This window comes from Aotus nancymaae, unplaced genomic scaffold (genome assembly GCF_030222135.1).
Source record: "Aotus nancymaae isolate 86718 unplaced genomic scaffold, 86718_ANA_hifiasm-v0.15.2.pri h1tg000016l, whole genome shotgun sequence".
Classification (NCBI taxonomy): Eukaryota; Metazoa; Chordata; class Mammalia; order Primates; family Aotidae; genus Aotus; species Aotus nancymaae.
The window spans coordinates 5,741,911-5,757,404 of record NW_026988428.1 but is presented as its reverse complement, the minus strand read 5'-3'; the positions used below and the strand labels follow the sequence as shown (position 1 = coordinate 5,757,404).

Genomic DNA, 15,494 nt, shown 5'->3' with positions numbered 1-15,494 from the left:
CTTCAATAAAAGCCACCCAGTTCTGATGACTTTCAGCCTTTGTGTCTCTCCATTCAAGTTCCAAATTCCCATGAGAAAATCTGGATTTGCTTGGCTTGGTTTACGTCTTCCCGTATAAACTATGGTAGTGAGGTAGGGTCCCACAGCACAAACATGACCCCAGAGGCTGTTTCCAGAAGAGGGAACTGTGAACCAGGCAGCTACCCCAATACAAGTCTACTTCAATCACCATGTTTGTAAGCATCTGTTTTGCAACTGGAAAACAACAAAGTGAAGGGCAAAAAGGCACGAAAGACATTGTTGAGTCAAACAATTTTAATCTAGTTAATGGTAAACAGTAAAAGTGTAATTACATGGAAAGCTCCATATTTTGCATGTTTACACTGTTCTTCATTGTCTTTACTTGTAAGGTGTTGAAGGTGGGATCCACTCCTGAATCTTCTTTCTAGTGGTGGAATAAGGTACATATTGTTCTGGGGTGCCAGTCACGTTGAATTTATGGGTTGTCCAAATGAATTTACGAGGAGTAAGTGGTTTTACTGTTGGAGGATCATCAGTCATACTGTGAAGCCAACGATGCCTTAAAGAGGGGGAAAGAAACCCAAAGAGTTATGAAGAGGCAAAACAGCACAGCGGAAGGAGGGTTAAAAAGGCAGCCCTGGAACTATTCTGTTGCTTGGGTTCAAGCCTCAGCGCCATCACTTACTAGCTGAATTTTTCTATGCCTTAGTTTTTTTCCATCTGAATATCCCTATTCCTCAGGGATGGTATAAAGATAGAAGGAGACAATATACATAAAGCACATAGAAAAATTCTTATGTGTGGCAGATACTCAACAAAAGTTAGCTACGGTTCTCATTACTGCATTTTTTTCTTCATTTTCTTTCATTCTTTTTTTTTTTTTTTTGAGACAGTGTCTCACTCTGTCACCCAGGCTGGAATGCAGAAGCACAATCATGGCTGACTGCAGCCTTGAACTCCTGGGCTCATGTGATCCTCCTACCTCAGTCTCCTACGTAGCTGGGACTACAAGAGCATGCCACCATGCCTGGCTAACTTTTAGAACATTTTTGTAGAAATGAGGTCTCACTATGCTGCCCAGGTTGATCTCGAACTTCTGAGCTCAACAGATCTTCCTACTTCAGCCTCCCAAAGTGCTGGGATTATAGGCGTGAGCCACCATGCCTGGCCCATTACTGTATTTTATCAAATCTGACACCATCCATTTTCAGACATGCCATTATTTTATCTCCCTCTAAGAAAGAAAAGATGCTACCAAATAAATTATGGCACACTACTGATTATAATATGTATTCCAATTTTAGATGTAAAAATGCATTTTAGAATTGATAAAATACAGTATTACTATTAGATGCTAGAGGCTGATTCTAGATTTTCAGTATGCTCAGGTTACTCTGGCTCATGAAGGTCTAGTTTAAAACCCATGAAGCTCCTGCTAAGAAGAGTCTCTGATGCATTGTAAATTCAAGTGTGTGAATATCAACACTAGAGAATATGCAACTTGTTATATTAAAAATTTAAACTTGTTATATTAAAAAATTAAATCAGGGCCAGGCACAGTGGTTCATGTCTATAATCCCAGCACTGTAGGAAGACGAGGCGGGAGGATCACTTGAGGCCAGAAGTTCGAAACTAGCCTGGGCAACGTAGTGAGACTCTGTCTTAAAAAAAAAAGTTAAATCAGCCCCCAATTCACAAATATTTCAGTTGTAAGTGCTTAACAATTTAATTTAAGAGGATATGTTCCAGAAATCAGACCTAAAAGCTGGATACCTGGAGTCGAAAGAGAAGAGACCAGTGATACTGCTGCTAATGACAGGGAAAGGAGGAATCAGTTTGTGGAACAAAGAGTGCGATCAAGCAGGAAGCTAAGCTGAGGGGTTTACATGGGAAATAAGGGGAGAGTGAATTCGTACCAACCCTTGAGACCTGGAGCTCACAAGACAGAGATGATCCTATTGGGCGGGGTGGGGGCGGAAATGAGGGGACAGCCACAGAACTGCAGCCCCAAGGGGGAAAAAAGGTGATTATCTAGCTCCAGAGAAAAGGACAAGAGAAGGATGTTTCAGTGGAATAACTAAAACTAAAGCTAATGAGAAAAATTTTTGTTGCTATGTAAGCCTAAGAATATTTGCTAGCAGTAATTGATAGACACTGCTAGGTAACTGGCTAAAATCCAGTCTGAATAGAGATAAAATATGATTACAGTTGCTATATTTGTATCTAAAGATAATTGTATCACGATCAGCTTATACAATGAAGAATGCAGAAGGCTGTACAAGCTAGGTCACTGTCTGTCTTACAACCTCTAAAGGAAGCTGGGGATTAGTGAAAGTGACCTGGACCAATAAACCATAATCATTCTTATGAGCATATGAGCGCTGAAGCCCTTGTAAGCTGATGGTGGTGAACCATGCTCTACTAACCACTCAGAGGAGGGATTAGCTGTTAAAGTCAAGGCTGTCGCTTATCAGGGGGCTTTGTGAGCTTAAAGCACAGCAGAAATATTTAACTTTTACTTTGCTGAGTCAGTTTAACTAAAGAAAAATTTTATTCAAAAAATTGCTGTCAAGACTCCTGAAGGTTAAAATGATATTTAAGGAACCACAGTCCTAAGCTTATGCCTATTCAGTTACTTAAGTGAGGAACTGAAGAGCTCATGGAGAAATGGAAAATGCTCCAAAAAAGTAAAAGATAATTTTTATCACAATATACAAATCTGAAATATTTATCCTAGCAAGTCTACATGCAAGAATCAGGGAATGAATAAATAATAAACTATACCCATTATGGCAGTTTATAAAGAATTATAAGAAATGTTTACAGTCTGCTAGGCAAATATAACCCTTGTTGCTATTATTATTAAATAAGGGGTAAACAAATCATATCTTTCAGACTGCCACACAAGAGAGCTTTATTTATTTATTTTTTTTGAGACAGAGTCTCACTCTATGGTGCAGGCTGGAGTGCAATGGTGTGATCTTGGCTCACTGCAACCTCTGCCTCCTGGGCTCAAGTGATTCTCTCCTCAGCCTCCCAAGTAGCTGGGATTACAGGCATGTGCCACCATGCTGGGCTAATTTTTTAATTTTTAATAGAGATGGAGTTTCGCCATGTTGTCCAGGCTGGTCTCGAACTCCTGGCCTCCAGTGATCTAATGGCCTCAGCCTCCCAAAGTGCTGAGATTACAGGCATGAGCCACTGCACCTGGCCAGAGATACTGACTTTTAAGTTATTTTAAAAAATTTAGCTGGGCACAGCGGCTCATGCCTGTAATCCCAGCACTTTGGGAGGCTGAGGTGGGTGGATCACTGGAGGCCAGAAGTTTGAGACCAGCCTGGCCAACATGGCAAAACCCCATCTCTACTAAAAATACAAAACTTAGCCAGGCGTGGTGGTGCGCACCTGTAATCCCAGCTACTTGGGAGGCTGAGGCATGAGAATCACTTGAGCCTGAGAGGGGCAGGTTGCAGTGAGCTATCTTGCCACTGCACGCCAGGCTGAGTGACACAGTGAGATTCTGTCTCAAAACAAATAAATAAGTAAATAAGCCAATGTACTAACTGCATTGTTTAGAAAATTGTGTTGCAGTTGGCATTAGACTCACTTCAATTTTATATCCCAGTTATTAACTTAAAGGACAAAGTATAAAATTATATATACTTGATACAGTCAGTGAAACTGTAAATAAAGAGACAGAGAGAAAGGAAAAAGATTACAAATACAAAAGGGAAGACTATTTGTAGAGAAAAAATATATATATTTATATATATATTCAGTCCTCATAGAGACTGCCAAAAATTGCCAATGCTGACTGTATTTCAAGTCACCATGGCAGGGTATTGGGAAAAGTTTTCAATTAGCAATAATCACGCTTCAGATAAACCTCATTAGCTACGATACTGCCACTGCTCAAAGCCGTAAAAAAAAAAAAAAAAAAATTACATTGGGAAAAAACTCAGTACTCAAACATATTGAAGTTGTATCAAAATAAGTGGAAAATGAAGATATTAAATCATAATTACTATAATCTCCTCCACCGAATTATTTTAACTTTTGGGAATGAAGCTTAAACTTGCAACACAACTCTAACAGCAATAAATCCCATAAATGGTTAATCTTATTTTCAGTTGTATAAGAAGAAAAAGTGTGTCTGAGAACAGGGGAGGGAGATTTTCTCCTTCTTTGAAAACATGCTGCTTCACTTACACAGCCCCTCAGTTTGAGGATGTGTGCCACTCAAAGCAGAAAACAGAGGGATTTATTTGTGAAGAAAAACTAAAACAGCCGAAAAGAAAATTTAAGAAATAAAAACATACATACAATATAAAATACATTAAAAAAAACATTGCAAATGAAAACATTCCTAAAGAGTGTTTTGTATTAATAACAAAGATAAGAAAGTTTAATGTTCTCTTTCAGAAAATTGCCAGAAACAAACCACCAAATAAGAGCCAACAGCAACAATATAGATAGGTTTTTTCCTTTAATTGATACATAACATTTTACATATTTGTGGGGGTACATTTGATACTTTGTTACATGCACAGAATGTGTGCTGATCAAGTCTCTAAAGTATCTCCATCACTTTGAGTATTTGATATTTCTGTATTGGAAACAATTCAAGTCCTCTCTTTTAGCTACTTTGAAATATACAATACTACTTTGACTCTTTCTTCCTGGTGAAGTTAAGGAATCAAAGCCTGCAGTGGTGTCATCACAGCTCATTGCAGCCGCAAACTCCTGGGCTGAAGTGATCCCCCTGCCTCAGCCTCCTAAGTAGCTAGGACTACAGGTGCACATCACCACACTTGGGCTAATTTAAAATTTTTTTTTGTAGAGATGTGGTCTTTATGCTCCCCAGGCAGGCTGGTCTCAAACTCCTGGTCTTAAGCAATCTTCCTCTCTCAATTTCCCAAAGTGCTAGGATTACAGACTGGCTTCAGACCATACTGTTTCAGATATTTTCACTTAGTATCACTAAGACTAGAAATGCCAAAGATTTATTATTTTTATTTATTTATTTAAGACAGAGTCTTGCTCTGTTTGTCCAGGTGGGAGTGCAATGGTAAAATCCTGGCTCACTGCAACTTCTGCCTCCTGGGTTCAAGTGATTCAGCCTCCCGGGTTCAAGTGATTCAGCCTCCCGAAGATCTGGGATTACAGACACAAACCACCACACTTGGCTAATTTTTGTATTTTTAGTAGAGACAAGGTTTTACCATGTTGCCCAGGATGGTCTTGAACTCCCAGACTTGAGGTGATTTGCCTGCCTCAGCCTCCCAAAGTACTGGGATTACAGAATGTGAACCACTACGCCTGGCCTAGAAATGCCAAAGATTTTTGAAATTTTCAAAAAATAAGTATGAAAGACTAAGGAAAAACTCCACGATGTTTTTTGAAGTAAAAATATTAATCACACTAAAGCTATTACTCCAACTCACTTTAATTTATGAGATATTTGCACACATATTGTTCTTTCACTTATTTAGTACTCATTAAGGTATTCTAAAGTCTACAAAACAGGATTATAATGACTTTCCCATGGTGCCACATGATGTAAGTTACAGAGCTGAGGCTTGAACACAGCCTTCTAATGGTTGACTCAAGAATCTTTTGATTAGAAATTTAACTTTCAATCAATAGACAAAGCTGGATTGGGATTATGGTATCCACAAAACCCCTTAGATCCATTTAACCCCAGGATGGGATTGATACATTTAACAAATTTAAAAACCAAATATGGTTCATTATAAGACGGCAATTCAAACCTTGTTAGCACACTAACTGTTATTTAATTAGGTGCAATCTGAATGAAAATCCCAATGGGGTTCTTCTCAGAGTTTGACAATATGATTGTAAGCTTCAGCTGGAAGTTCATCTAAGAAAATTTTGAAAACTCAGAACCATCAGAAAGGCTGACATTGGCATCATCAGACATTAAATGAATGTCTCAAACATCAGAATGCTATGACAACTGGCCCAGAAGAACAAGTAGAAATTAGAAAAACAAAATCCACAAAACAGACTAAAATGTATATAAGGTGAAACACATTTCAAATCATTGAGGACAGTAAACATTTCTCAACAAATTATGCTAGGATGATTTTGTTGGGGAAAAAAATACACCATTAGGTATAAGTTGAGAGGAGTGTACAAAAAGATAAACAAAACAAGTTAGCTTTCCAGAGTCATCAGTGATTCCATATAGATTAATAATGCCAACAGATTAATTAAGTGTACTCTTAGAGTACCCTTCCTGCAGCCCAGGAAGTAAAAATTGCATTGCTGAAAGATCCTTTGTCCCAGTACTAATTTTTCTTTGCGACAGTGAACATCTATGTCCACAAATTGGTGACACAGATGGGACACATTCCCCTCCAGAGTGGTCTCCAGCCAAGACCCACCTGGTACGAGGAATAAATCAACCTGGTCTTTTAGCAATGCCAGGGGAAAACGGGCTTCAAGCTTTGGTCAAAATTCTAAAGGTTAAGTATGTGTAAGTGTGCATGCGAGAGAGCAGTATGAGTGGTTTCTCTCTGCAACATCTGCAATCTTTTCATACGGCCTCTGAGCAAAACAAAAGTAGAGAGGAGTGAGAGAGACCTCCGAAAGGGCGAGGGGGACAGATAGAATCCTCCCCTGGAAAAAGGCAAAAGGTAGCCAAGAAGGCTCCAGAGGAGCCCCAGTAAAGGCCCCTTAGGACCTTTACTGCTCATGCTGCTGGTCTTCTCCCCTGCTGGCGCAGGTGCCACGCCTGTCTGCCCCGCAAGGTTCTGGGCGTCCAAACTTGGACCATCTTGCTGCTGAGAGGACCGCAGGGGTGCCTGTGGCTGGGTCAGCTGCCCGTTGGGGTGGGGCCCAGGGAGGCGAAGGTCACAGGCGCACAGGGGCCAGGCTGCTCTAAGTGGCAGTGCACCTGCCAACGGCAGGGCCGGGAGTAAGGAAGCAGTGCAGGTGGCATTGGAAGTGGCAAGTGGCCTGTGTGGGGATGGCAGTGGTGGAGGTCGCCTGCAAGGACACTGGCTGTGGCAAGGGGTGCCACAGCGAGAGGCTCCGCAGAGGCGGCAGTGGGAGAGGCTGGAAAGTAGCAGCAGCAGCAGCAGCAGCAAGACAGTCAGGTTGGACACCGGGAACCTTGCAGGGCAGACAGGCGCTGCACCTGCCCCAGCAGGGGAGAAGACCAGCAACACGAGCAGCAACTACAAAAGCCCAAGGCAAGTCTCGCTCAGGCCAGCGAAATGTTAGAAATAAGAAAGAAAAGGTATGTAAAAAGATGGTAAGAGAAAGTGTGTGTGAAAGATAGAGAGACAGAAAGTAAAACTAATGAAAGAAATAGTGTAAAAAGAAAACAGAAATTTTTAAAGACTCAGGCAGAACAACTAAGCCAAAACATGTTAAAAAGATAGTTTAAAAAGTAAAATTATAAAGTAAAAGAGGAGGGAATTGTGGGAAGTAGAAAAGTTCCTTTTTAAAGTTTCCTTTCTTGTTAAAGAATAAGTGTGCTAGTAGCTCTTTGTTAAGCCCTATTTATGTAGCTGTTAAACATGCTACGCCTACAGGCATGTAGTACATTCTATGTTATTGTACTTTAACCAAAATATCTGTGGCTGGATGTGCTCACAGGCCTGTCCCAGCTCTCCATTGCTTTTACCTGTTTAGAAAAGTTTTAAGTTATTAGCCAATGAGGTTTTAGTTTAAATTGTGAGGTCTGGCTCCAGCCAACAGAGCTGAGACAACACAGAACAAGACTCTGTCTCTAAATAAATAAATAAAAATAAATAATAATACTCAGATACAAAATGAATATTTATAATCATAGGATATGTTGATATTCATAGAATATGAAGGATCGCTAGTAAAATTAATGTCAAAAGTAAAAAGCCATAAAAAGAAAAAAGCTGATAGATCTTATCATGTAAAAATTGAAAAAACTACAAAACATTGGTGAAAGAAATTGAAGAGGATATAAAAAAATGGAAATATATTCCATGTTCATGGATTAGAAGTATCAATATTGTTAAAATGTCCACACTACCCAAAGCAATCCACAGATTAAATGCAATCTCTATCAAAATACCAATCACTTTCTTCACAAAAATAGAAAAAAAATCCTAAAATATATATGGAACCACAAAAGACCCAGAATAGTCAAAGCTATCCTAAGCAGAAAGAATAAAACTGGAGGAATCACATTACCTGACTTCAAATTATACTACAGAGCAGCCGGGTGTGTTAGCTCACACCTGTAATCCCAGCACTTTGGGAGGCTTAGGTGGGTGGATCACTTGAGGTCAGGAGTTTGAGACCAGCCTGGCCAACATGGTGAAACCCTGTCCCTACTAAAAAATACAAAAATCAGCAGGTGTGGTAGCGCATGCCTATAATCCCAGCTATTAGGGAGCGAAGGAGAATTGCTTGAACCCAGGAGGTGGAGGCTGCAGTGAGCCGAGATTGTGATACTGCACTCCAGCCTGGACGACAGATCAAGACTCCATTTCAAAAAAGAAAAAAGGGTCTTGAAAAATTATACTACAGAGCTATGGTAACCAAAACAGCAGGGAACTCATTTTCACTAAAGGTGCCAAGAACATACGCTGGGGAAAAGACAGTCTCTTCTGAGAAAACCGGATATCTAAATGCAGAAGAACAAAACTAGATTCCTATCTTTTGCTGTATTTTACAAAATCAAATCAAAATGGATTAAAGACTGATATCTAAGACCTTAAACTATGAAACCACTACAAGAAAACATTGGGAAAACTGTCCAGGACATTGGTCTGGGCAAAAATTTCTTCAGTAATAACCTACAAGCACAGGCAACCAAACAAAAAAAATGGGCAAATGAGATCACATCAACTTAAAAGCTTCTGCACAGCAAAGGAAGCAATCATCAAAGTGAAGAGACAACCCACAGAATAAGAGAAAATATTTACAAACTATCCATCTGACAAGGGATTAATAACCAGATTACATAAGGAGCTCAAACTACTCTACAGGAAAAAAATCTAATAATGTGATTAAAAAATGGGCAAAAGATTTGAATAGACATTTCTCAAAAGAAGACAAATGGCAAACAGACATTTCAATTAAAAAAAATAATTTTTTAGTTTTTTTGGGTACATAGTAGGTGTATATATTTATGGGGTGAGATGTTTTGATACAGGCATGTGATGTGTGATCATCACATCATGGAAAATGGGGTAACCATCCCTTCAAGCATTTGTCCTTTGTGTTACAAACAATCCAATTATACTCAGTTTTTTAAAAATGTTCAATTAAATTATTACAGACTATAGTCACCATACTGTGCTATCAAATACTAAATCTTATTTTTTCTATTTTTTAATACCCATTAACTATCTTCACCTCCTCCTCATCTGCAACTATAAACAGGATTAAAGGCTAAAAGAAACAGGGGAAAATATTTGTAATATACAGAAAAAATGGTTCATCTACCATTACAGTCAGAGAAAGTCAAATGTCCAATAGAAAAATGAATAAAAAATATTAAAAGATGTCAACAAAGAAAAAACTACAGTGGCAAACAATGAAGTTTAATCAAGGCAATGCACATTAAAACAAGGTACAATTTTTTACTTGCTAAATTGCCAAAAATTTTAAAAAATAAAACCCAGAATCCATGAACTTAAAGAGAAATCAACATCATATACTACTGAATATATTTATGCTGAGAATATAAATTACTTAGAGAAATAGTATCTTAAAAGACTATAACAGGCTAGGCACACTGGTTGTCACATATAATTCCAGTACTTTGGGAGGCCAAGGTGGGAGGTTCACTGGAGGCCAGGAGTTTGATACCTTCTCTCTCAAAAACAAAAACATTAGCTGGGTATAGTGGCAAACACCTATACTCCCAGCTACTCAGGAGGCTGAGGCAGAAGGATGGCTTGAGCCTAGGATTTTGAGGTTGCAGTGAGTTATGATCATAGCAATACACTTGGCCTGGGTGACAGAGTAAGAACTTATCTCAAAAATAATAAAAAAAAAAAACAAAAAAAACCACCACCACCACCACCCCACCCCCGGCAAAAAAAAAAAAAAAAAAAAAAAAAAAAATTATATATATATATATATATAAAACAAATGATTCAGAGGGTCAAAGTACTAAAAAGGACAGGCTGAAATTGTAATGTAATTCAGAGGTAAATCTAGCTTCAAACTTATTAAAAAGCTATGAAGGAGTAGCAGAACATGTCATTTTGGATCAGCTAGTTAAAGTGAAGAAAACTGGCTGGGTGCCGTGGCTCACACCTGTAATCCCAGCACTTTGGGAGGCCGAGGAGGGCAGATCATGACGTCAGGAGATGGAGACCATCCTGGTCAACATGGTAAAACCTTGTCTCTACTAAAAATATAAAAATTAGCCAGGCGTGGTAGCATATGCTTGTAGTCCCAGCTATTCAGGAGGCTGTGGCAGAATCGCTTGAACCCGGGAGGCAGAGCTTGCAGTGAGCTGAGATTGCACCACTGCGCTCCAGCCTAGCGACAGAGTGAGACTTTGTCTCAAAAAAAAAAAGTGAAGAAAACAGATTATCATACCCAAAAAATAATGTTTGTTGCAAGTAAAATAGTATATGTACATTCATTCATTCAACAAGTATCTATTGCAGAAATACTATGTGCTAGGCACTGTTCTAACATGGCATTTGGGGAAACATACAAGAAATTAAATAATATATAACACGATATTAAGCAGAGGTAGGTAACTGCCACTAAGGAAAAAGCTAGAGCAGGGGAAGAGTATGGAGTATGAGAGGGAACAGGGCTCTACGGACTAGATCACCTGAAGAGCTACCAGATGGGCACTTGAATAAAGTGAAGGTGTGTGAGCCATGCAAAATCTGGGGAAACAGCTAGCACAGACTGAGCTGGGAGTAGGCTCACTGTTCAAGGAAAAGCAGGAAAGCCAATGTGGCCAAGTCAGAGTCAACAGGGCAGTGACTAGGACAGTGCATGCAGACTGTGATCACATAAGGCCTTGCAGACCATGGACGGAGTTGGGGTTTTTACTCTCACTGTGATGGGAAGCCACTGGATCATTCTGAGCAGACTTGATGTGATCTGATTTACATTTTAAAATAGGCACTCTAAACACTTAGAATGTTGAGAACATTAGTGCACGGCAGGAATGTTATCAAACCAGTTGGGAGGTGATTGTAGGTGTCCAGGCAAGAGATCATTGTGCCTTGGACTAGGGTAACAGTCACCGAGGTAGTGATGAGATGTGGGATATACTCAGAAATGAAAGCAGGATGAACTTGCTAATAGACTGGACATTAGAGAAATTAGACTGGAGGATGACACTGTTTTGGGCTTGAGTAAACAAATGTCATTTAAGTGCTTAGGAACATTTTGCTTGATAAGTTAATCTGCCTATGCACTGGGGATTTGAAGAATTGAAAAAAACAAATATTAAATATGTTCAATTTATAAATGTGACCTAAAATGCTTAATGGGATGTATTAATTAAATTTGCAAATGGGTATTACTGTTTAGGACAATGTAATCCTTTCCATTAGAGTTTATCAAACATTCATCAAAGCACAAGAAAAAATGATTGTTCTTTAATTTTATGCAAAAATAATTCAATTTACTAATCTTTTTATCCTATTTATAAATCGAACCTAAAAAAAGAAAAACAATTAGGTTTTAAAATTTGCAACTATAATAAATAGTATATTAATTTTAAATCCAAATTGCCCAAAAATCCTTTCTAAATACAAAAGTCCCACAGAAACAAAAATACTTGAATTGACAGAGTATTTAACGAGATAGGAAACATGTCTGTGACATATTAAGTGAGGGGAGGGAGAAGCAAGTTACAAAATAATGTATATATTATATGAGAAATGTGTATGTATATTGTTTATAATCATAAACTTTCTTCTAAAGAAGGTGTGATCAATAAGCTACAATCAGTTTTTCTGATTTTTACAAAATTTTTTTACAGTTTTACGCTGTGATTTTTTTTTTTTTTTTGAGATGGAGTCTCACTCTGTTGCCCAGGCTGGAGTGCAGTGGCACAATCTTAGCTCACCGCAACTTCTGCCTCCTGGGTTCAAGCAATTCTCCTGCCTCAGCCTCCTGAGTACCTGGGACTACAGGCATGCGCCACCACGCCCAGCTAACTTTTGTATTTTTTAGTAGAGATGGGGTTTCACCATATTGGACAGGCTGGTCTCAAACTCCTGACCTCGTGATCCACTTGCCTCGGTCTCCCAAAGTGCTGGGATCACAAGCGTGAGCCACTGTGCCCAGCCTACACTGTGATCTTTTAAAAACATTCCTCTGGGCCAGGCACTGTGGCTCACACCTGTAATCCCAGCACTTTGGGAAGTCAAGGTACGTGGATCACTTGAGGTCAAGAGTTCAAGACCAGCCTGGTCAACATGGTGAAACCCTTTCTCTACTAAAAATACAAAAATTTAGCTGGGTGTGGTGGTGCATGCCTGTAATCCTAGCTACATGGGAGGCTGAGGCAGGAGAATAACTTGAACCCAGGAAGTGGAGGTTATAGTGAGCCGAGATTACACCACTGCACTCGACAGAGCAAGACTCCGTCACAAAAAAAAAACAAAAACAAAAACAAAGAAAAACATTCTTCTATAGTCCCAGTTACATGGGAGGCTGAGTCGGGGGAGTGCTTGAGCCCAGGAGTTCAAGGCTGTAGTGTCTATGATTGCACTTCTAAGTAGCTTCTGCACTCCAGCCTGTGCAACACAGCAAGACCCCATCTCTAAAACAAACACTGCCAAAACATTCTTTCTCTACCCAAAAGCAGACTCTCAAATAGTTGTTGAATCAGTGAATAAAATATTAACCCTACTGCTTCCAGGCCAAAGGATCTGAGCTTATTTTTGTTTCTACCTCTATGAATATTTCTCTGGATTTCCAAATGTTCTATAATTATTGTATATTCTTATAATTGGAAAAAATATTTTAATGCTAATTATAAGGACTGTTTTAATAACATGAAAAACTGCTTACAATATTAATGGAAAAAAGCAAGTAAAACGGAATATGGTTACAAACACAACTACATAAAAGAGATTAAAAATTGGCCAGGTGTAGTGGCTCACACATTGTAACCTCAGAACTTTGGAAGGCCGAGGCAGGTTGATCACGAGGCCGGGAGTTTGAGATCAGCTTGGCTAACATGGTGGAATCCCATCCCTATAAAAAACAACAACAAAAACCCCCCCAAAAATTAGCTGGGTGTGGTGGTGGACAACTGTAATCACAGCTACCCAGGTAGCTGAGGCACAAGAATTGCTTGAGCCTGGGAGGCAGAGGTTGTATTAAACTAAAATCATGCCACTGCACTCCAGCCTGGGTGATAGAGCGAGACCCTGTCTCAAAAAAAAAAAAAAAGGATTAAAAAGGATTAATGGAAATATGTCCAATATTGACAGTACATGTCTACTACAGGCTACGTGACTCATTCTCCTTTGCTAGAATCTGTAAACTTTCCTGATCTCTCTGCATTTCTTTCAAGAACAGATTCTATGTAGATTCAATGAACTTCATATTGCCAAATCACACAATTTTCTGTCATCATCTTACTCAACCTCTTGGTAACAATCAAAACAAGAAGACTTCCCTTCCTAAAATATAAATCTTTCTTCCCTTTCCTCCTACCTTGTTAGCTACTTACCATTGTTCTTTGCTGGTTTGGCATGTTTGACCTTTGTCCTAAGCTCAATTCGTATATCCAGCTGTTTACTTGATATATCTAATCATGTGGATTTCACAACAGGTATCATACACTTACTATGTCCAAAAAGAAGCTTCTGATTTTAATTCTCCACCCCCACTAACCTGCCCTTCTACAAGTCTTCCCATCTCAGTGAATGGTCCCCACATTATGGTACCAACCACTCAAGTCCCAAACCTATAAATCATCCTTGATTCCTGTCTATCACCTTCATGTAATGGCCCCCACCTGCCACCCTGTTTCTCTACAAAGGCTTCTAGAACATATCATGCCAAATGAAAAACAGCTGACCACCACGATGTTCAGCATCTTAAACAAATTTACCTTTCAAGAGCAAAACCATTTATCAATTTTGCCCTGGCCACAGAAAAAATTTCAGGGACAAAATTATTTTCTGTTAAAAAAAGAAAACCCTTTAACATACAATATTATTTTTTAAATGATGTATTTATGTATTACTTTGGTACATTAATTTTAATAAGAAAAATCAAAGTACAAGGAAAGACTAGTGTAACTACACTGAGGGAGAAAGATATGTTACTAAGAAATGAACAGAAAGTGCCACCAAGTGGGAAAACGGTATACATGCAATAGAGGAAAATCTATCCAGGCCATGTCTTGTTTCGTATCAACTTGTTCCAAAGGACTTCAAGGTTCCAATACTTCAAATCACAAACAGCGCATATTTATTTCTTTTGATACAAATGAAAACAATAATTTTATACAGCTATGCATGAAATAGCCCAAACTTTCTACTTTTCTACACTGATTCTATAAAAAACCTAACTACCATAACAACAAAAATGAAGACTTTTGTGTGTTACTGTATAGATGGTGGCAATTAGATAACTTTAGAATAAAACTGAAGGCAATAAAGTGGTATCAAACAAAATAAAAACAAGAACAAAAGAAAGAAAGAAAGAAAAAGAAAAAGAAAGAAAGTAAGTAAGTAGTATAGAATGGTACTTGGGCTAGGCATAGTGGCTCATGCCTGTAATGTCAGCACTTTGGGAAGCCAAGGCAGGTAGATAGCTTGACCCCAGGAGTTTAAGACCAGCCTAGGCAACACGGCAAAACCCTGTCTCTAGAAAAAAAAAAAAATAACAAAAGTAGCCAGGTGTGGTGGTCCATGCCTGTAGTCTCAGCTACTCCAGAGGCTGAGGCAGGAGGATGGCTTAAGCCTGGGAGGTCGAGGCTGCAGTAAGCCAAGATCGTACCAATGAACCCCAGCCTGGGTGATACAGTGAGACCCTGCCTCAAAATAAAACAAAATGTTATTTGTTATCTACTTAAATACTTTCAGAGTATTCTACTCAATCAAATTAAACTAATATAAATTCCTGAAGAAGAAATTAGTATCTTGTTGCTGATCTCATAAGAGAATAAAACATACAGGAAAATGAAGGTACTATAACAAAAATAACAGACACTAAATTATAACACAGTATTAGTACTAGTATTCATTGAGCACCTGTAAACTACAAGAGAACAAAGACCATACATATTTAATTCACTGCTGTGAATATATAAACCTATCAAGACCTGACATATAGGGGGGTGCTCAATAAATATTTGTTGAATCAATCAAGTTTGTAAGCAGACTGTGTTAGGATCTAGGCAATCCCCATTTCTTATTTTCAAGGCACGTGTATGTAGCTCAACTGCCCATCCAAGAAGTTTGTACCACCATCTTTGGTTTTATACTGGTGGACCTAGCAACCTTTACTGGCAG

The 15,494-nt window shown here is 38.8% G+C and overlaps 1 protein-coding gene and 1 non-coding gene across 2 annotated transcripts in view; both read right to left on the bottom strand.

Moving 5' to 3' along the window:
- Window positions 1–297: 297 nt before the first annotated feature.
- The window catches only part of NDUFA12 (NADH:ubiquinone oxidoreductase subunit A12), a 40,396-nt gene continuing 25,199 nt past the window's right edge, over window positions 298–15,494 (bottom strand). The window contains exon 4 of the mRNA XM_064376693.1: window positions 298–580. Within this exon, the coding sequence (XP_064232763.1) occupies window positions 400–580 (181 nt within the window). The 3' untranslated portion in view covers window positions 298–399. The remainder of the gene's footprint in view (window positions 581–15,494) is intronic.
- LOC135275576 (U4 spliceosomal RNA) lies at window positions 3,802–3,941 on the bottom strand. The gene has a single exon (XR_010343189.1). It is a non-coding gene; the product is annotated as a U4 spliceosomal RNA (small nuclear RNA).